At 40.4% G+C, this 22329-nt stretch overlaps 1 protein-coding gene across 8 annotated transcripts in view; it reads right to left on the bottom strand.

The window, feature by feature from the left end:
• Window positions 1-22329, bottom strand: part of MAST4 (microtubule associated serine/threonine kinase family member 4) — a 514312-nt gene that overhangs the window by 254388 nt on the left and 237595 nt on the right. For 3 of the 8 annotated variants that reach the window (XM_074359140.1, XM_074359156.1, XM_074359161.1), the window contains one exon: window positions 14836-14910. The exons of the other annotated variants lie outside the window; for them this stretch is intronic. In XM_074359140.1, coding sequence (XP_074215241.1) covers window positions 14836-14910 — 75 coding nt within the window. The remainder of the gene's footprint in view (window positions 1-14835; window positions 14911-22329) is intronic. 8 annotated transcript variants of the gene reach the window in all.

Genomic DNA, 22329 nt, shown 5'->3' with positions numbered 1-22329 from the left:
TTAATATAGTGGATATGAGACACCTCTTAGGATCACTATCAATCTATAAGATTCTTCAACAGAGCAGTGGCAAACATCTTCACTGTTCAAAAGCCTTATTTGATTTTAGAATCTTCACATTACCCAAGGAAACGCCCTGAGAAAGAAATAAGTATCAATGACTGGCAATAAAAATTAAGCAACTAGGAAGAACCCAGCTTAATAGATTTCCACTTTTACCTTTTGGTTCCCTTGTGCTTCCACACCGACATTACTGTCCAACCCAGAGTCAGTCATTAAGAGTCGTGATTTTTTTTCTTAAGTGTATCCTAACACAGATTTAAGATGAATTTTTCTTGACTAAGGTTTCCAGGTTCTATCAAAGGAGACCAGTTTGCCCATCAACAACATTTCAACCACTCCTAATTTAAAGAATCAATATCTTTTTATGAACCAATTTTTAAAAATCAGACAATAATTCAAAGATTCCATTAAAATTACAGACAACCTTAATAAAAAAAGAAAAAGGCTTTTCATAGAACCAGGAAACAGAATTGGATGAGACTGGTGACAGTGAATTTATCCAGCTGAGATTAATCACTTTTATTTACTAAGGACACTTTGTCGTTTATCTGGCAGTAACTATTCTAAAAGTCCATTTTAGTGTAGAAATTGACAGGCAAATCAGCTCAAGGGAGCCCCTGAAGTGCTATATGAAGCTAATACCCACAAGTCTGCTTTCTTCTGAAACCACTCTTCTCCATCTAAATGCAAAAGACAACACTTAAAATGTACATATAAAATGTATGGGGGCGATGGAAGATTAATGACATACATATTCAAATAATCAATAATGTGTCTTAAGCCTTTAATGGTACTGAAATTTATTGTAAAGAGGTCACAGAATAAAATAAACAATTGCCTTGTAAAGGATATATTTTACTTAGTAAATGATGGGTTCTATTTGTTAAAGGGTACAGAATCAGACTTTTTTAAAGTTATTTTTTCCAATGTGTGATTTCAAATTCCATCAGCTGAAAGTGTGCTGGAACTGGGAACCCCAAAACTGAAGAACAGAGCTTAAAGTAGGATCCCCTGTTTCCTACTTCACACCTTCCCCTCCATCACCACTATGAAAACTGGCACTGCTGGGCTCCCGCTGTGATGCAAGATACCTAGTGAGTGTCAGGCTCTGTGCGATACACTTTCTTCTACAGGATTTCATTTAAGCCTTACCCCTACCCTGCAATTACAGGAAGGGTGGCCACCATTTTTTTTCTGATGGAGATACTGAACCTTGGAGAAGGTACGCTGTAATTTGCCCAAAGTCAGAGGTCTCACGTTAAGGAGAGCAGAGCAAAAGCAAAGTAGCCTTGATGACCCTGTTCCCATACGGCACTAGACCTCAACACTCGACCAACAAACATTTTTATGAAAGGAACCCTAAATCCTTATTTAAGCTGCTATCAGTTGCCTTTTTGGTTATTTGCAGGTAAATACGTTCCTGATAGTCTCCAAAAAGAGTACTGAAGTTCGCAAGTTGGCTTCCAAACACTGATCCAAAGGCACACCAAGCATTAAGACAACCTTGACACCATCAACTCTGAGCATTAGGAGGGCTGGTGCTGGTTACCCAGAGAGAAGTGACCAAATGTTCCTTAAATGAGGATTAGGTTCTATGATGAACACAATCCTTGGAAACACTGATTACAGACCTGTCAAATGCAGTTCTTTCTCCAAAATAGATTTGGGAGGGCTGCACAGTGTGTGTGAATGACTTTGAAGTTAACCAAAGAGACTCCAAACTTAATGGTATCACATTTGTGACAGTTAATTAGCAGAAAATATTACAGTGCAGTGGAGTTTTGCCTTTTTTCAAGCATCAAAAGCAATAAAAGGCTTTCGGGTTTTAACTGCTTCTTCCCAAAGACTAAACTCTATTCTCATTGCAAAGACAGAACCCTTTCTCTCAAAGTCAAAATGATCCCTTGTGTGATTGTGATATTTTTGGATCACTCCAACAGGGGTGGACATTTAAATTGGAGACCTAAGAAAGTTCTCATAAGGTGGCCTCTTATTTTTGTTAACTGAAAAAATTAATTCCCGAGCAGAAAGGTTTCCCCCGTATCGTATGGGAATGCTGCCATTTGTAATTCAAGGGTGACCTTAGGTGGTTTCCACTTTGGTTTCTGTTATACTAATTAGGTCCTTCCTTTTAAAAATCAAAAGCATACTAGACCTTGCTGTACTGATACGATTCCTGTATTACACAGAAGCTCTGAGTTCTCATACTGGATTATCCTGTATCACCTTGGAAAGTGGAAATTGATAATTAAGTCAGGAATCACTGTCTATAGAATAAGTTTAAACAAAAAAACAGTAAAAACTGATGATACTATAACACAGTATGAACAAAGGGAAGAGATCAACTTTAGAACACGGAAGAACCCAAAATTATAGGCAGCCTAAACTATCTTTCAAAGCCACACTATTTAGACAAACTAATGAATTTGCACTAACACTTTTAAATGGTTCTGTCACTTCAGATGCTAGTAAAAAAAAGAGAGGAAGTAACCTGAATTACACTGAATAGAATTACACATCAAGAAAAAAAAGTAGTGAAGTGAAACAGACAGTTAAAGAAGTACATGTCTCTTTTCTTACTGAGACATAGTCGACATATAGCACTGCACGTTTAAGGTGTGCAACATTGATTTAATACACTGCTATTGCAATATGCTTGCCAATGCAGTGTCAAACACCTCTATCACATCATAAAATTATCATTTTTTTCTAGTCATGGGAAAAATTAAGATCTAGTCTCTTAGCTAGCTTAATGTTTATAACAGAGTTTTGGATCTTACCATCACTGTACTGCATGTTAGGTCTGCAGGACTTACTTATGTACTAGTTCCAAGTACGTCCCCTTATAAAACATCTTTCCTGTTGTTCCACCCTCGGCTCCAGGTAACCATCATTCTTCTTTTTTCTGCTTCAGTTTTTCTTTTTCTTCTTCTTCTTTTTTAGATTCCACATGTAAGAGATTATATGTCTCTCTTAAAGATGGAATCTAAATACAAAAATCCTAAAGGCTAAAAGATATATGCTAACTGAATTAAGCTGCTAACCCAAATGTCCTTCAGCCCTTGAGGATGAAGGTGTTACGGTGGCAGAGCCTCAGGGAGGCAGCCAGGCAGGGTGGCTCAGGAGACTGGCTCAGGAGGATGGCCTTGTACAAACTACTTACCCTCTCTGTGGCTTTCTTCCCTCACTGGAAATTATCGATAATAAGAGCTTATAGTGTTGTTGAGCAGATGAAATGAAAGAATACAAATAAAGTACCTAGAAAAGTGACTGGCACACATTGAGCAGGTTAACAATATTAGGTTATTATTTTATCTTAAACATTCATTCACAAATTTGACATTGCAACCCTCAGGTTTTGCAATTTGAAAGTATAAAATGTTCATCTACATAATAGGTAGTTATGCTGATGTATCTTCTGTGAACCAAACAACAGATGAAAACTAGTGATTTACTTAAATAGTCTATTCGAATGAAAGCTTAGAGAATCTATCCTTCAATTTCTTACTGATACTCTCAGGTGCTTTCCAGATGAGCTCTGCTGAACTAAAACTAAGCCCAAATAGATTACCTGGGCCATTGTAACTGCCCTTTATCAAGCATGAAGTCCATCCCATGAAAAACAAACTTCTCAAAAAGCCAGATTATCTTTTGACCCATACGCATGCTAAACAAGTTGGCATATGTTCCAAGCATTCCATAGTGTATCTTTTAAGAAGACCCTTTTTATCTATCTCATGTAGCTTTCATTAAATTACAAGAGAAAAAGTATTTCTCACCATGACCAGGAATAATGCGAGATTTGTCGTCTCCTCCGTTTTCACTCTTTCTTTCTCTCCATCTACCTTTCATCAATAAATAACAGTGTTGCTTTAACTAAAAAGTGTGGAAAATTCTGATTGAATTTTCCACTTCAGAGTACACAAAATCATTCCATCTAACATGCTGTGTTAGAAAATCTATGCCCCATTCCTACCTCCTGTTGCAGCCTATTTCAAGTATCGGTGATGCACCATTTCACGCTGCATGGCCGGTGAAGGAGAGTCAACATATTGACTGAGAAATGTTTGGAAAAAAACCCCTATTCCACATAGATCCCAGTGCCTGTCAAAAAGCACAAACATGTTTGCATTCTGTCTGCGCAAGGGCATGACAGAGCTCTCACCATAAGTGAAACCAGGTCCTTGCATTAACTCTCCACCTAAGCGGACTCTGCAGGGCGGGGGGCTTGGGGGAGGAAGAGTGGCCCAAATAATATGCTCAGAGGTGTTGGAGAGAAGATGTTATTAACTGTGCCCTTCCTTTCACCTATTTGCAAGGTTAAAATAAAATTTAGCAGAAGAGATTACCACCACTATGAGAAGGCACAGCTCAGCCTGCAGGCAAGGCGCACATAGAAGGAAAGGTAATATATTGATTGACCTTTCCTTCCAATTGCAGCCTGGGCAGCTAGCTGTCTTTTTTCATTTGAGGGGATATGACAGCTGACCCAGCTTATTTTCCTGGACTAGCCAACTAGGACAGTCCTTGGACAAGTGAGGCTGTCTACGATGGCAGAACCCAACAACATTAACACTGCTGTAATTAAGAGGCCCTACGTATAATGCTGTAATCTGATAGGATTTGAGCTCTTCCTTCCTCCCAAAATGCAAGCTTCCTTGGCAGAAAGCAGTGGGGGAAGATGTTTCCCAGGTGTAGAGAGTGGCAGCCAATATGAATTATTCATATTCCTTGAAATAAAGAGCAACAGGGTCCATTTAACCCAACAATCCCCAAAGAACTTTGCTAGGGGGTGGTGATAAGAAAAACTTCAATGCCCTTGGCGAAAGGGTCTATATTCAAGTAAGTCTGAGAAACACCTAATTGAATATAGTTCAGAGAATTTACTTCTAGCAAGATTTTCACAATTATTAGCATTTCATTTAACAAGCACAGAAGGCATGGTCTGCGGTGTTCCCCAAATTAATGGGACCATGGGACATGTTGGGGAAAACGCTACTCAGGCACGTACACAGACATGCTTTGAGAAATGTAGATTTAACTGAGTCTTTAGTACAATGATAGGATGACTGTAAGAAAAGCAGAGACCAAATTACTGCCATGTGATACCCCAGTTACTGCACTTAGTAACTCTGGATTTCTCAGTCTGGTACTGCAATCTGATGAAAGAGGTAGGTGCCCTGCACCATAATTCAACCAAGTGTCTCCTAGGACACCTTGAAAGGCTGCACAACAAATCCGAGAGAAGACTGAAAACAAGAGCTTCATAAACAAATCCCTTGTGCACAACAGTGACCCAATCACTAAAGAAATAAACTCCAAGCATAAAACTACATGACAAAAAAGACAAATGATCTTATTTACAAAATAGAAACAGATTCACAGACATAGAAAACAAACTTGTGGTTACCATGGGGGGAAGAGGGTGGGAAGGGATAGATTGGGAATTCAAGATTTGCAGATACTAATTATATATATATAAAATAGATAAACAACAAGTTCATACTATATAACGCAGGGAGATACATTCAGTATCTTGTGGTAACTCATAGTGAAGGGAAATATGAAAATGAATGTATGTTTGTTCATGTATGACCGAAGCATTATGCTGTACACCACAAACTGACACAACACTGTAAACTGACTATACTTCAATAAAAAAATATATATACAAAAAAAATTACATGACTACTGAAGCACAGATATATGATTAATGTGAAAGACAAACCCAGAAAACAAGGACTGTCACCACAGCCATGTGTCTACAACAGCTACAGAAGAGCTGAACTAAGCCCTGTTTATGAACGTTAAGGCTTCCCTTTGCTCTCTTCTCCCTACTGGCACATTCCCTCATCTCCTTGGACAAAGCTTCTATTTTTGAGACTTCCACTTCCACTCAGGAAGCAGACAGTCACAGGAGACCGTTACTCTCAATGACATGAATGAAGACGTGAAAGAAAAGCTAGAAACGCAAAGTATATTATCAATTTGGCTTGTTCCCCTCTTCCCAGCCATGGCAGGGTCCTTCTCCTCCCGCCATTCCACTAAGATTGGGAGCTAGCCATGGGCCTTTTCCTTCAAGAGTTTATCACTCAGGGTGGGGATAGGTATAGCTCAGTGGTAGAGTGTGTGCTTAGCATGCACAAGGTCCTGGGTTCAATCCCCAGGACCTCCATTAAAAATAATAATTAAATAAATAAACTTAATTACCCCCCCCAAAAATTTTCAAAAGAGTTTATCACTTGTGCATTCAGGTTTTTTTTTTAGGTTTATGTAGGCCTTTAGCTTTTGAAATTATTTTAAAGTATGATTTTGTGGCTTACACACCTTGCTTTGATTGTGAAGGTAACAGCAATGCTCTTGTCATTGTCTACATCCCAAGTCGAAGAGGAAGCCTCAGAAACAGGAGACACTGCTTCTTCTTGTGTTTATAATTTTAGGTGGGTGCCAAGCATTTTAATTGAAAGAACAGTAGGGACTGATGTAAATAATATTTAGCTCCAGAAAGAGATGGGTCTCTTTTATGTTGTACCAGTTGAGTCGGGGTGCTGAGTCATTCTGCTCTCTACTTGAACCAGGTATGGGTACTCTCATGACGCATGGTCAAGAAAAGAAACAGGCAATACAAACAGATGCAGAGATAGCCAAGATCCTGATGTTATCAAAGACACAAAAATAACTAGGCAAAAGGATACTGTGGCAAACGTGTGTGACAACATGAATGAGGACATTGGAAGTTTCACTAGAGAGACAAACTGTAATAATAAAGAACAAAAGGAAAAGTCGGACTGAAAGATACCAGAATAAAATGAATTTACAAGCTGACTGAACAAAGTAAAAGAAAGAATAAGCAAAATTTAGGTCAAAACCATAGAAACTGGAGGGAGGGTATAGCTCAATGGTAGACAGCATGCTTAGCATGCACCAGGTCCTAGATTCAATCCCCAATATCTTCATTTAAAAAAAAAAAAAAGAGTAAAACAAAAAGAAAGAAAGAAATTAAAAGAAATATCCAAAATGAGTCACCAAAAGAATAAAGCATAAAACAAAAACAGAACAAAAATGAAAAAGAGTATCTAAGATCTTTGGGATAACATCAAACTGCCTAATATAGGCACAAATGGAATCCTAGGAGGAGAGGAGAGAAAATAAGGTAGTAGATATTACTGAATAGATAATAACCAAGGGCTTTCCCAAAAAACTGATGAAGGGTATCAATCCACATATCTAAGAGGCTAAGTGAATTCCAAGCAGAACAAAATCAAAGAAAATCATCGTTGGGAACATCATAATCTAGTCTCTTTTTCAGGCAAGAAGCAGGTAAATGTGTGACAGGTAATAGGAAGGGAGAACCTACCTACCCCCCCCCCCAAATTAACTTGAAAAAATGTTAAAGCAAACAATGGAGGTTTCAAGATACTCAAGCCAGCCACAAAAAGATACTGTAGTGTCCAAGCACTGGCCAGCAAGTGTGTCTGTGGTGCTCAGGCTGCTCTTCTCAAGAACCGGCAGGGAACAAAATCCTTCCAAAACCCTATCAGAATCTATAGAATCCCCAGGCAAGATAAGGGTTGTCTGGCTATATGTTTAAATTACTTTTTAGAGTTGCTGGTTATGTTTTGATTTGTTTCTTTTTGCCCTAAGGGTAGAGGGATATAGGGGAAAACAGGACACAGAAGTCCTTGAAGGCAAAGAAGAGATTTCAGTAATTCTTCATAAATCTGGAGCTAAATTGGATAACCTGTACTTAGCCCAACTGATGATCTTTTCACCTCTAAATTAAAAAGATTTCCTACTCCCTTCCTCCAAATAAATTGTTAATCTCATCTTGGCCTAATGCCTGTTATACAAGTCTTTGGCAAGCACAACTCTGATGACCTGAGAAAAGTCAACAAATGTTAACTCAGCAGTTTTTTAAAGCCCTTGGGGAAAAAATCCACCTAAGGACAAGAGAAGTTAGGCTGCAACAATTCACCTATGTCTCTGTAAACTTTGCCAGCTGGGAGGGAAAGGAGGAGGAGAAGGAAGGAGGGGGAGGGGAGAGGGAAAGGGGGCAGGAGAAAGAGGGAGAGGGAGACAGAAAAGAAAGGAAAGAAAAGAAAGAAAGAGAAGGAGAGAAAAGAGAGAAGGAAAGAAAGTGGCTATTATATGATATTGACTATAGTTCCCTGTGCTATACAGTAGGTCTTTGTTGTTTACCTATTTTATATATAGTAGTTTGTATCTGTTAATACCAAACTCCTAATTTATGTCTCCCCTACTCCCCTGCTTCCCCTTTGGTAACCACAAATTTGTTTGCAAGTCTATTTCTGTCTTGAAAATAATTTCATTTGTATCATTTTTTTAGATTCCACATATAAGTGATATCTGATGTTTGTCTTTGTCTGACTTACTTCGCTTAGTATGATAATCTTTGTAATGCTCCGTTTTTTAAATCTTGGTGCTGTTACCGGGTACAGTCAGTGTGTGAAAGGTAATTGATATCTGCACTTCTTGGACATGTTACGCTTACAGGAAAAAAATCAGTCTCCAAGATCTTTGGGATAGTATCAAACTTACAATATCTGTACATTTTTGTGTTACAAGAAGATTTTTTTAGTAGATTAGTGAGAGATTCTTCAAAAGGCAGTAGGCTATAGTCACCTTCAAGCTTGTGCCCTAAATCCCACTGTGTGCTAGACCACAAGACAGCCAAATCCTTCAATACAAACTATCGGAACTGAATTCCAAAGGCATGTTTTAGTCCCACAATTTTGAATGCTTTAATATTATGTTTATATCATACCTTACAGAGAGCATCATGGAAAATAAGTAAGTGGAATCCACTTTCGGTAAAATTACTTGTATGTGTCAGAGATGTTAGGCTAAAAAAATTGGAGTGCCCTCTGCCCATTTTTCAACTGATCTGTTAGGTCCAAAATTCTGTTAAAAACAGAAAAATAAATTTTTTTCTTCAGTATTGCTTTGGCAATTCTGGGTCTTTTGTGATTCCATGTAAATTTTAGGATTATTTTTACTAGTTCTGTGAAAATGTCCTGGATAATCTGACAGGGATTGCATTAAATCTGTAGATTGCTTTGGGTAATATGGCCATTTTTAACAATATTAATTCTTCCAATCCAAGAGCATGGGATATCTTTCCATTTCTTTAAGTCATCTTTAATTTCCTTAATTGATGTTTTATAGTTCTCTGTATATAAGTCTTTCACCTCGTTGGGCAGGTTTATTCCTATTTTATTTTTTGATATGGTTTTAAAAGCATTTTTTAAACTTTCTTTTCTGATATTTCACTGTTAGTGTGAAGAAATGCAATGGATTTCTGTATATAAATCTTGTATCCTTCTACCTTGCTGAATTTGTTTATCAGCTCTAGTAGTTTGTGTGTGGAGTCTTTAGGGTTTTCTATATACAGTATCATGTCATCCCAGCAATTCACTCCTGGGCATATATCTGGAGGGAACTCTAATTCAAAAGACACACGCACCCCAATGTTCACAGCAGCACTATTTACAAAAGCCAAGACATGGAAATAATGTAAATGTCCATTGACAGGTGAATGGATAAAGTTGTGGTATATTTATATAATGGAATACTATTTAGCCATAAAGAAGGATAAATGCCATTTGCAGCAGCATGGATGGACCTGGAGATTGTCTCACTAAGTGAAGAAAGCCAGAAAGAGAAATAAAAATACCACATGATATCACTCATATGTGAAAGCTAAAAGAAAGATAAATTAACTTATTTACAAAACAGAAACAGACTCACAGACATAGAAAAGAAACTTATGATTACCAGGGAGATAAGGGGGTGGGAAGAGATAAATTAGGGGTTCAGGATTTGCAAATGCTACTATATATAAAATAGATAAACAACAAGGTCCTACTGTATAGCACAGGGAATGCTATTCAAAACTTTATAATGGCCTATAATGAAAAAGAATATGAAAAGGAATATATATATATATTAAAAAAAGAGAAATAAATCCTTGTAAGCTGGGATAGTCACACATAGGAACAGTAAGGAGAATGAATGCTTTCTAGATAGCTTTGCAGCATGATGTAGGTCCACAGTAGCATGGATTCAGGTAGCAGGAGAGTGGGATATAGGTCAAAGGAGGTCTCTGGCCCTGGAGGCAGAAAGAACATCAACTTGGGAGTAGTGGCTACCTTTTTTTGAACCCTGAGAAATGCCGCTTAGTACAGGGTGCCCACTGGGAAAGGGTGGAGCCCCTCCTAGATGGTGGTGCAAAGGTCGTGGCATGACGGCTAAGTGCAGGGACTCACTGGGCTTCACCTTGTACTAGCTCTGTGGCCTCCTGCAAGTATGTAATTTCTCTGCACTGTCTGCCAGTGTGTTATGCACAGGTGTGCCAGGAAGCCATCACGTGGTAAGTATAGCCCCCTGAGGCTCTTCCTGAACATGAAGGTAATCGTGCCCACTGTAGCTGGGATCAGAGGTAATCTGTAGATGGCTGATGTACAAACAAGCAAAAAAAAACCAAAAAACAAAACTATAAGCTGCCTCAAAAATTTTCATCATATTACTAAACGAATATATGTGTGTATATGCATGGTTGGGACATTGTGCTGTACACCAGAAATTGATACACTGTAACTGACTTACTTCAATAAAATTTTTTTAAAAACCATATATATATAAAATGACAGAAAAGAAAAAAAATTTCCATCAGCAATGTATCACCCCTAAAAGCCTTTGTAAAAAAGTTTACATAGTACAACATATGTGACTAAAATAGTCCCAGACTAATTACGGCAACCAATCTTCCCAGCCCCTTCCCTTCCTTTTCATATCCTTAAACATAGTAACAAATATTCCAGCCTCCAAAAAAGAAGAAATTATTCTTTAACACTTGAAATTCCTGGGACTAGGAAGGTGTTAATTACCATCCAGAAACTCAATATAAGGCTTTAAAATTTCTACATTTCTAAAATGTAGAAATTTTAAAGCCTATCCCCTTAGTGCTTAAAAATCAACCTATTTTCCTCTGCTATTATAGAAACACAATTCCATGATTTCCATCACCTTTATTCTACCTCATCTTTGCAACTATGAACTCTGGTCAATGCAGCCTCCTGCCCCCTCTGAATAGTGGGTTTCTAAGGTCTCAGAGACATTTACTCTTCAGATAGATAAAAATGAAAAAAGGATCAATCCTAAAAGGTTTATAGCAGTAAGAAAAGAAGACCATCCGCTCTGAGATAGCTCTGGGCTGATTTTCCCAGCAGGGGAGCCCAGGTTTTATAAACCTTGTTCTCATTAGAAAAAGGTAGAGAAATCGTTGAGAATTAGTATAAAGGATTTTCCAGCCCTACAGCAGGTTGAAACCATGTATCTTAGAATTATATGTAGGGTTTTGGTAGTTGGAATGTCTGTCCATTTGGGGAGTTTGGTTTTTTTTTTAAGAGGCTGGAATGTGACAACACTTTCTGGTTTTGAAATTTATTAGATGCTATGCCGACCGCTACTTACTCTCACAAGCTCAAAATTTCAATACCGTCTTTACGAACCTATTTATTCCGGATCAGCAAAGCTTCTGATGAAAAATGACAGCTCATCTAGAATAAATCTTCATCATCCTTTTGTGCTGAAATGCCAGGAGATTTGAAAACGAATCCTCTGCATCTCTCGTGTTCTTTTCTGTCCACCTCCTGTCTCCCCAGATCGTGTCCCTAATGCTCCCGTATCAAACTGATTTTTATTTAACAGAGGCCTTTACCAGCTCTGCCAATAACTGCTCTGTGGTCCTTGAACTACTATTCCTACTGCCCGTTTTGCCTCACTCTTTGTTCATTCACTGTGTTAAGAGCATTCATACTGGGGGACGGACAGGTGAGCATATTCTCCAAATAAAAGACACTATAGAAATTCCCAGTGGACAAGCTTAGCCAATCAGCGGTACATTACTTATCTCTGATTTCTCCTTAACTCTTTACCTCTTTTTCAAATAAAACAGATTTAATAGCTTGTTTTCCTATACTCAAAGCACAAAGGCATTCTAAGACTAAGAGAAAAAAATTCAGGCTAGAGGGAAAAAAAAAGCCAACTCCTCAGGCTGAAAATGAGCCCCTGATTTCTGCTCCATACTCTCCCCAAAGCCTTAAAGTTTTAAAAAAATTTACATTCACTGAAAACACTGATGGAAGACTGCCCAGTGATAATGCTTTGCAAGTCCTGAGAAAGGATGCCATTCGCAGAGGGACTTTAGGATTGAGAAATACCACTGCAAAATCTCAGACTAAGTGGTCAAGTATCTAGTTTTAAATAGCCTTGACAGAAAAGAAAAATAATTCCATAATGTGATGAAGAGAACACTTCATAAACTCCTTTCATACATGAGAAAACCTCGAGCAGTGGGGGCTGAGTGTTGAGTGGCTGCGCACGGCCACAGAGCTGGCTTATGACAACGCCCACTGTACAGCCCGGTCCAGGATTCCTCCCACCACTCCGCACTGCAAATGGGAAACTAAGTGCCTCTACTTGATCGCACTTCTCCCAAGCTGACACTCAAAACAAAACCAGGGTTCTCAAAAGAACTGGCAGCTGGTTTGCCGTAAATTGTTACTGACCCCCAGAACATGGGCATCTTTCATTTGCCAGAGTTCTTTACTGTAACTCAGGTTATTCAGTTGAAAATAACACAGTGTAGATTCTAAACCAATGTACTCACAATGAAAGGTCACTGGCTACACGGATGCACATTTCCATTTGCTATTTACTGTCCAAGTAACCCATCCACACAGCAAATGTGGTTTCCGCCAACAGCTCCTAATGTTAGAAAGAAATTGTAGGCCTTTCTCAAATTTCTAGTACTGCAGTATTTTGGGGAGAAAAGAACTTGACCTTTAAAATCTCTTTGTTAACATTGGCTGAACCTATTCATACAGCACATTAAGGCACCAGACATCTTCTTTATAGCTGTTTAATGAGTTCCTCTTAGAGCGTGTCTAGAAAAAGAAGCCATGTTCCTTACTCAAAACAAAATGGAACAACAGAAAGACTCTCACCATCAACAGAAGAAATCCAGTTCATTTACAGTGTAATACATAACACTTTGCCTGGTGAGGCACAGAATTTCTGAAAATGCCACAGCAGAATGAAATGAGCACGGGAAAAAAGAAAGATGAGGAACAAAAGCACGTGCTGAGTTGAACCAGAACAACACCGCTGACCCAGAGGTACACCTGAGTCTAACAGTGAATGTGCTGAATCACATGCCGTTTCAGTGCCTCATTAATTAGAACTTTTAGGTGGGGTCTGAGACAGAGGGGATGTGTTCCACTTCAGCAAGATTCACCTCTTACCTGATGAAAACACCCAGGTTATTTAGCGCTAGTTTATTTTCTCCCTCACATACTAACCCAGCTTTCATGACATCATCACAAGGATCCTAAGCCAAAGTGAGCTGTCTGGAGCTTGGGGAAGGGGACAGCCCAGGCATTTAATAAATGTAACAAAGGGATATGACGCCTGGAGTCCACTTTCAAATACTTCCACATAAGCAATGAAATCTGATGTACTGAGAATATCCAAATACAGTTAGGAGCCCTGGTCAGAATTTACTCCCCCAGCATGGTCAACTAGCCTTACGTCAGAGGTATCCAAATCTAGGTCACACTGGAGGTTTTGCTCACTGGCGTACTGAAATGGGTTTTCAATGCTGAAATCAAAATTAGTGGCCTCCCAGTCAGTATAATGGATGCTAGAAACAGGCTTTCATTGTTGACTCTAGTGGTATTTAAGGAAAGTGAATTGGTAAAAATCATTTTTGAGATATTCTCTGCCCCTGAATGAACAAGGCGTAAAAATTTATGAAGGTCTGTAAGTTAGGCCCTTAAGACTGGCACCCAAGGTGCAAACAAACATTCAGTGGCCTCATGCCCAGTGGCTGGGTCAGAGGTGCCCCCACTACATAATGCCCACCACAAAAGTGAGAGCAGCCAGCCTCTGGAAAGTAGTCAGGTCATTAACCTTGAGTGGAACTTTCCAAAAAGATTTGGCTGGGGCACCTACAAAGCCAAAGAGCAGGGACTTCACTGAGTTTACAGGACAGGCTACAGTTATGCCTTGTGCCTGTTTGCCAGTAAATATCTGTTTAATGAAAGTCTGTGTGCAGCAGGACTGGCCTGCAAGTTACGTTAGCTCAAAACCTCAGCCACATTTCTCTAGACCAGAAGAGTTGCGCATGACCAAGTTGGATAAAGACAATTCTCAATAATGTATCACACATGTAACTCCTATACTGGAGCCCACCCACACCAGCTCAATAAGCTTTCAGGAATTTTATAATCCAGTTGTTATATACAACCCTTATTGCCGATTAAAAAATACCTAAACTACCAATGAAATATACTGAAAACAAAGGTAAGAGATACTCAAAATTGATTCACTTCCTAATTAATTTGCTATACTTTACTAGGATATTTGTCAGTTGTATCTGTACATAATAGAGCTTCACTGGGCATCTCTTCCCAGGTCTGAGGTCACTTTTGCCACACTGGTACTTGAAACTGGCCGTGGTGGGAGCACTGACACCACAGAAACCAGCAGATGCTACTGATCAGGGTTTTGCTTGTTTCCAAGTCTAGTTGTTCAACACAGGAACTCCCTTGCTACAAGTGGTCTTGAATTAACAGAGAAGACTTTGCCACCTCTCAGGCCTTCAAGTATACAAGCATAAGTAATCCCCCACCACCCCATTCTCCGCAGTGGGAACACACCGCCATGCACCATGCGACAGGACACACTCACTTTTGAAGCAGCTGGGTCCACTAGTCTCTGGCGATGTCGGGCTGAGTTGAAATGGCTCTTCGGAGGCTGCCCTTCCTGACAGGGGATGGAAGATGGGGATGAACGAGGTGGGAGCGGACAGAGGGGTCATGGGATGATGGGAACATGGTCAGAAAAGGGAGAGGGACAGTGTTTAACGGCACTGTACTTGTCTGTTTTAGCTAAAATCCAACAATAAAAGCACGACACATTTTTTCCCCACAAAGCACATGCCACGTGCAAGTCATTTTGTTAAAAAGAGCCTTGTGTATATGTACATATACATACGCGCATGTGTGATAAACATCTCACGGTATCACATTCCCCTTCAAACCTGTATTTTTCTCTTACCTGATATTGTCTCTAATTATATTTCAAGGATACTAAGGAAAACTGGAGCATGATTTCCCTGAGTATGAAGTCAATCTTCCTAGAATAACAGAAAGTATTAAGGGGCATTCTTAGACTTGCCACCTATTTGGGTATCACCAAAAAGATACGGAAATCACAGTGTTTCTCAAAACCATGAAAATTCTCCTGCCTTAGCCACTCCTCTCTCGGTCATTCTGGCAGAATTCCTGGTGTCGGGCACCCACCAAAAACTCTGCCCCTGAATGTGATTAAATTTTATTGGCTCAACATTACATTTATAATCTAAATGGTATAAAAGGGTGGGCTTTCTTATACCAGCTGTCATATACATATAGGACAAATGGATCACATAGAAAGGCTGAACACCTCTCCATCACTCATTCCATGTCAAACAGACACCAAAAAACCCTAAAGTACTATATTTTAAAGGGAAAGTTTGGAATAGCACCCCCCCCCCAATGGTACAGCGTTTCACTTCTCCATCTCTCAAAGTTGGGCAAAAGTAAACAAGAATTTAAGAAGCAAGCACTGCCCACTGTCAGCATCAACTTCAGGGTCAGGGAGATGAAAGCAACAGAGAGATGGTCTCAGAAAACCCCTGAGCGTAAAGCCCCTAGTCCAAGTGGGCGTCTACACAGGGAGCAAAATATCCCTCAGATGAGCGTTAGCATTTGCTCACAGAGAAGAGGGGAAAAACCCTGCTACTTGGGTAAAAATGCGATGTCTGTATTACAATACTTAAGAATTCTTTTCTTTTTTCTCTAAGAATAACAGCTCCATTACTTTTAAGACATGGATCAATCACACCCACTTGAATTGCCAACAATCACTGCTTCGGTATCCAAAGTATAACGCTTACCTTTCAAAAAGGAAATGTCACAAGTAGCAGATTGCAAGTCAGGATTATGTTTTTCCTACTAACTGCCCTGCCAACATGCATACTTTGCCTACCCTCTTCTGAAAAAAATGCAAGGAAATAGTTTTAAAGCTCAGTTGACCTAGAAAATGTACCAAAGCTTTCACAGCAAAAATAACGCTCATTAATTCACTGAATATTTGGTGAAACAAAAACAAACAAAAAACAGAGTAGGACTTGCCATTCAATAGAATCAACAGTTTTTCTATGAGAAATATATATTTTTTAAAGATTTATTTAGTGGTATTTGAAAAGTAGCCTTTAAATTTAATGGTTTATCAGAAAGTGATTTAAATGCTTTTTTCTCCTTAAAAGAGTTATCAGAGGTAAATAAACAATTATCCTCATTAATATATCTGGAGAACTACCTGCCCTTATCAACCTCCCCACGGAATGATTACAACTCATTTAAGAGTTCCAAAGCACAGTGCCAGGCTCCCACTCATCAGAAAAAAAAATTAATCTTGCCGTTAAATACACAATTACAGTCAATGTGCAAATTAACTAAATTCTCAGCCTGTGGTTTATTGCTCTTCTTCTGAATCCAAGGTGAAAATGTTATTTTTTTTAATTAGCTAATTGCACCATGAACTCAGCAGGGGGCAGATGTTGATATTAAATCTCAATCTTCAGCTCCCAGTTTGTGAAAGGCTGGTTTAAAGAGAGCAAGCATATCCTTCAATGGGAATGGAGGGGGCAGGTGGGTTTTTAAAACCTAATCTCCATTTTGTCCCATTTATTACCAAGTACAATGACTCTAACAACAGTCTGCTTGAGATGAACAAACAGGTCTGTGAGATAATCAATATATTTACACAGATTCCAGTAATACATCTTAATAGAAACCAAAGAACAGCCGGAGGAGGAGGATGAATGTTATTTTAATGAATTGCATATGAAGAAGAAATAAAGGAATTCTGAACAGCTCACAGCAAGTTTTTTGCCATATGATTCATGACTTAAACAGATCTTAATTTTCAAAAACAGTCACATTGTATCCTACTGTTGAAAAAAACAGTTGGTGATGGTCTGTGGCTTGTGTATTCTAGACTTACTGAGGCTTTGCAGAAAGGTGTACTTAACTAGATTCTAATTAGGAACTTTTGAGAATTTAAGTCATTAGAAACTGGACATGCCCCCTTCTTCACATCAGGAAGACCTTAATTTAAAAGCTTTCCTCTTTTATTGCCGGCTGATTCCCTCACACTGCCAGGGAAGGTGCACATAGTGCATTTCTGAGCAGAGTCGGCTCTATCAGTTCAATTGTGAAATATTTTGCATTCTTGAAAAAGCAAAACAGGGTTCTCATAATTGGCATTGCAGGAAACCAATATCCTTTCCATGTTCAAGAACAACACTAAATTCTACCACTCGGGCCAACATTAAAGACAAAATTTGTGACTTCATTTTCTTTTCCCAAATTTTTAGTCCCAAGAATTCATTTCTCCTCCTAAACAACAGCCTTCAGCGGCTGGTATATGTCTTTCCAGACTGAGACATCAGTCTCCTGGTACCATTTACCTCCAGGTTAATGCTACCAACATCAGCACAATAACAGATTGGACCTAGGTGGGCCCCACAGGGCTCTCAACTGAATGGCTTATTTACATATGTAAATAGGGCTTCTTTACTGCAAGGGGAGGGGAGGAGGGCTGGATTCCTCACAGTTAGTTTTGTGCAAACAGAAGCACATTACATTGCTTAGGTCAACTTACCAGAAACATTTTGTTGTGATAACCACCACTAATAAAAGTAGCAGCCCTCGGTTATGTAAGTAACTATTGAAAGATGACAAAAGAAGTGTTGACATGTGCATAATCTGGAAACTTAATGAGACATATTTCATCTCCATGCTAAGTGCTTTCATCAAGTCTTCTTCTGTTAAGTAAGTCATTTTAGAAGTTATAAACATCCCTTAACACCGCAGATCATACTTTTTAAAAAAATTATTGTTCCCTAAACATTACAGATCTGATAGCGTAGTACTTTAGCCTAATTTGCATTTCATAAACATATTTACAAGGATGCTCTATGGAAAACAGTATATCAGATGTGAAATAATGGATGCCCAATGAATTTAGTGGCTGACATCAGATTATTTAAATACCTAACTCTTTAAATCATGTTTAAGTTACTCTATTTCAAAATTAGAGCCACAAGGAAAATTTAAAACTAATGCTTGGCATTATTCCCATTACCTTTGGGAAAAAAACCCAAAAACTACCACTAGACATTTCCAGCCTAGACATTTTAATATAAGGGAGAAAAAAAATAGAAAATCACATAATTGTCTCAAGGGCTCCAGAAGGACTTCTTAAAAGTCCATTCAAAACAGGTGTAATTCTAAGAAGCACATGCATTCTCAGGTAAGAATAAACTTTTTCTCCCAACTCTGAGACATCCCTTCGTCTGTGTTAAATATAGTCCTCCCACAACTGAAGCTCTCACTCAACACTATACTTAAGTATGTACAACAAAGCTATTGCAAACAGGCTCTGATAAAGGAACCCCTGCACATCAATAAGGCAATCTAGGACCATGTGAAGTCAAAAAACTCCATGAAAATAAATCGACTGGAAGAATTCACAAGCTGGGGGAGATTTAGCCATTACCAGGTGTATCAAAATAGGGATCAGAAACCCAAATGAATGGGGAAGAAATGTACCATTTAGAAGCTAGAGCACATATCCGACCATGGCATCATAGGATTCTAAAGCCTGTGGAACTAATCCTACAGTAATTTATGAAAACCTCCATAATTCATAACCTTGTAAAGATGAAAGTACATCATTTTTTCTTGTCTCCTTTCAAATCCAGGTTTTTCAACTTGGCTCAAGAAAAGAGTCACCAAAATGGTGCAGGAGAAGGGACACTCCCACCTGTGAAAGCAAACGCTGTGACAGCGGCCTTCTAACTTCTCACTGTGATGCTCAGTGAGAAGCATGTTCTACATCATGAAACAACACTAGCCAGCACTACAGGCAACGCACCCTATCCCAGCTAGGCGAGTCCCCTGTGAAACAGATGTTGGTCTCCACTGCGAAACTGATGATTTGGCCAGCGGTTAAAAACCAAGGAAGGGTTCTTAAACTGTACTGAGACAGGAATCACCTCGAAATGCCTTACAATTAGATGCTTTAGGTTGTGTCCCAAACTTCAGTCATTTACTTACTTTTTCCCCGACATCCAGGGACATGTGTTATTACATCTCCTATACTATCCCTTTCTTAATTGTTTTGTTTACAAAGATTCTGCCTTTTTTTTTTTCAGAACTTACATACTACAGTTTTTAATGAAGGCTTAAGCAGTAACATCTTGAAACCATGGCTTGGTTGTGCTCGTTACATTTTGTTCTAATATGTATCAAGAAAAATATATTCAGCACTATATAAAAACATCTGTGCACTGACTAGAGTCACCCAGGCACAACCAGTGGTGTCCGTGCCACCTCGGGCGGCAGACGGGGGGAGGCAGTAGCCCAAGCTCTGTCATAGCATCTCCCTCAGGGGGTGGGGGTGCAGCTTAGTGGTAGAGCATATGCTTAGAATGCCCAAGGTCCTGGGTTCAATCCCCAGTACTTTCATTAAAAAAAAAAAAACCTCAAACCACCCCCCTCAACCCCAAGTGCCTAGTCAAACAAGGACTGCAAATTTCACATGTCCATGACCCCATTCTGGACCTGGACCTCTGTCCCCCAAGTCTGTCCTCCTCAGTGTTCCTCATCTCCAGGAAAGGGCATCACTCATCCAATGCCCTAGGAGTGTACCTTGCTGTCTCATCCTTAATCTCAGTTCCCATGGGCCAAACCTCAACCCCACCACCCCTGCCTAACCCATCAGCAAATCCCCCTGGTCTAATCTTCATAATGTATTTCAAATTCAGCCTTTTCACTTTCACCATGATCAGTCTCATCCAAGCCATTTATCTCTATTGGTTTCCTAGGGCTGCTGTGACAAAACCCACAAACGGGGTGGCTTCAACAACAGAAACGCACTGTCTCACAGGTGCGGAGGCCAGAAGCCTGAGCCAAGGAGTCAGCCAGGCCGGTTTTTTCCAAGGGCTGCCAGGGAAGGGTCTGCTCCTCACTCTCTCCTTGGCCTCTAGGTGGCCATCCTCTGCCTGGGTCTCTTAACATCATCTTTGCTCTGCCAGTCTCCTTCTGGGTCCAAATGTCCCCTTATTTAAAAGGACATCAGTTTTACTGGATTAGGGGCCACCGTAAAAACTTCCTTTTCGTTTGATTACCTCTGGAAGACCTCGCCTCAATAAGCACACATGCTACAGCAGAGGGGCCAGGAGGCCAGCATGTTCGTGGGGAGACACAATTTAACTGATAACAGCCTCCAGTCACCCGGACTCTAGTGCTGGGCTCACATCCCTATTCCACTACTTTTGTCCTTCCAGCAGCAGACAAAGCCACCCTAATAGTGTCACTTTTCCAAACTCTCTAGTCCCCTTCCCTTCCACTCCCCTGAAGTCCTTCCAGGTCCAGCAAAGCCTCAGGCAACCCAGCCCTGCTCCTTTTCTGAGTTCTGACTGCTCCCCCGACTCACTCCAGCCACGCTGGTCTTCCCGCTGTTCCTGGAGCCCTTCAAGCACTCTCCCAACTCAGAGTCCCTAAGGTTCCCGCCACTAGAAAGCACTCCTTTTTTGTATTTTTGCAAAGTATGCCTATTCACTCCATTTAGGAAACCTCACGGGTCCCCTCCCCTAAGAGGACCCCTCCATCACGCCCTTTCCCCTTTGTCCTCCTTTACTTCCCAACAGTTACTACTGCCTGACATTACATTGTAGGTGCGTGTGTTTGTCTTTTTTTAAAACTAAGCTCCACAAGGCCAGGAGCTTTGTCTAAGTTGTTCTGGTACTTGATGGATGCTGGATAAATAGTTATCAAACCAATAAATGAAGCAAATGTATTTATATATGATGCCCCAGCTCATCCACACCCCATGTTTCGGTCAGGGTTCCTGCAGGAATCAGAGAGTACCCTCAGATTGGGTGGTTTGAGAAAACTTTGATAAAGGAATTACTTAGGAGTAGGGCTCCTTCACCACCCTTAGGCCAGAAGGGACAAAAGGGAGGGAGCTGCTTCCAGAACCCAGAACAGAGCTGGGTGTGCAGAGTCCACTCAGATCACATAGCCAGCCTGGGCCGGTGCCCCGGGTGGAGCCAGAGAACAATGGCTTCCATCACCTTCCCCAGTCTCTCTCCTCCCCCACTCGGATCACCTGCTCCCTACTGGGCCACACCCAACCAGACACCCAGAAGCTAGGGATGCAGGTCCCCAGGGGAGGAAAGAGAGGGAGAGAGGACAAGAGAAAGGAGGGAGGGTGGGGAGGAAGGGAGAGAGGGGAAAAGAGAGGAAGAGAAGTGGGGAGAGGAGGGAGGGGAGGGTGGGGGGGAAGGGGGCGTGAAGGAAAGGTGCAAAGTGATTTGGAGGTCAAAGGAATGATAAAAGGTACCCACTCCATCACTGAGCAAAAGTTAACAGCAGCAACCATACAGGCTGCTTCCCTTTTCTCTCCGTCTCCTCGCCCAGTCTGAGTTTCTTCAGCAGCATGTGCTGCTCCACCTTCAGAATGGCCCTGGCTGCACTGAATCCAGGATGTGCATCAGCACTGAAGTGCTGCGAACACACCTATGTGTTCAAGGGGAAGAGAGGCAAACAGTCTGAGCAGAGAAGCCACACGCTACTTCTCTTCCCTGGCTCTCACTTCCCAGAAATGCTGAAAGGGTGAACTAGATATTATCTGTGAAGTGCTGCGTATCTAATGACAGGGCTTTTTCTTTTGTTAGGGTTTCACATTAATGTCATTTTGGTAGGTCTGCAGTCTCAAATCAAAAGAAAACCCTGGGATTGGATTCTTGATGAAATTCTTACTTTGAATTCAAATTTACTTCCCAACCCTGGCACACTCCAATTTGCCTTTTAAAGTTATTCAACACTGGGAAAGTAGAAAAGCTAGTCTGCATCTAATCTGTTAGCTGGGGCACTCCCTGGGGCACAGCGGGAGAAGGCCTGGGGGCCAGCCTCCTCCCTGCTGGCACTGGGTGAGGGAAGCCAGTCGCAGGCCCTCGGCTTCCTGGACCTCAGCATCCACATCCGTAACTACACATGATCCACCTGATGGTTTGAAATTCCACGACATTCCAAGTTCCTCTCCAAAGGTTAGCTCCACATTATACAG

The sequence above is a fragment of the Camelus bactrianus genome, chromosome 3, assembly GCF_048773025.1.
Source record: "Camelus bactrianus isolate YW-2024 breed Bactrian camel chromosome 3, ASM4877302v1, whole genome shotgun sequence".
Taxonomy (NCBI): Eukaryota; Metazoa; Chordata; class Mammalia; order Artiodactyla; family Camelidae; genus Camelus; species Camelus bactrianus.
This window is presented reverse-complemented; position numbering and strand designations above follow the sequence as displayed.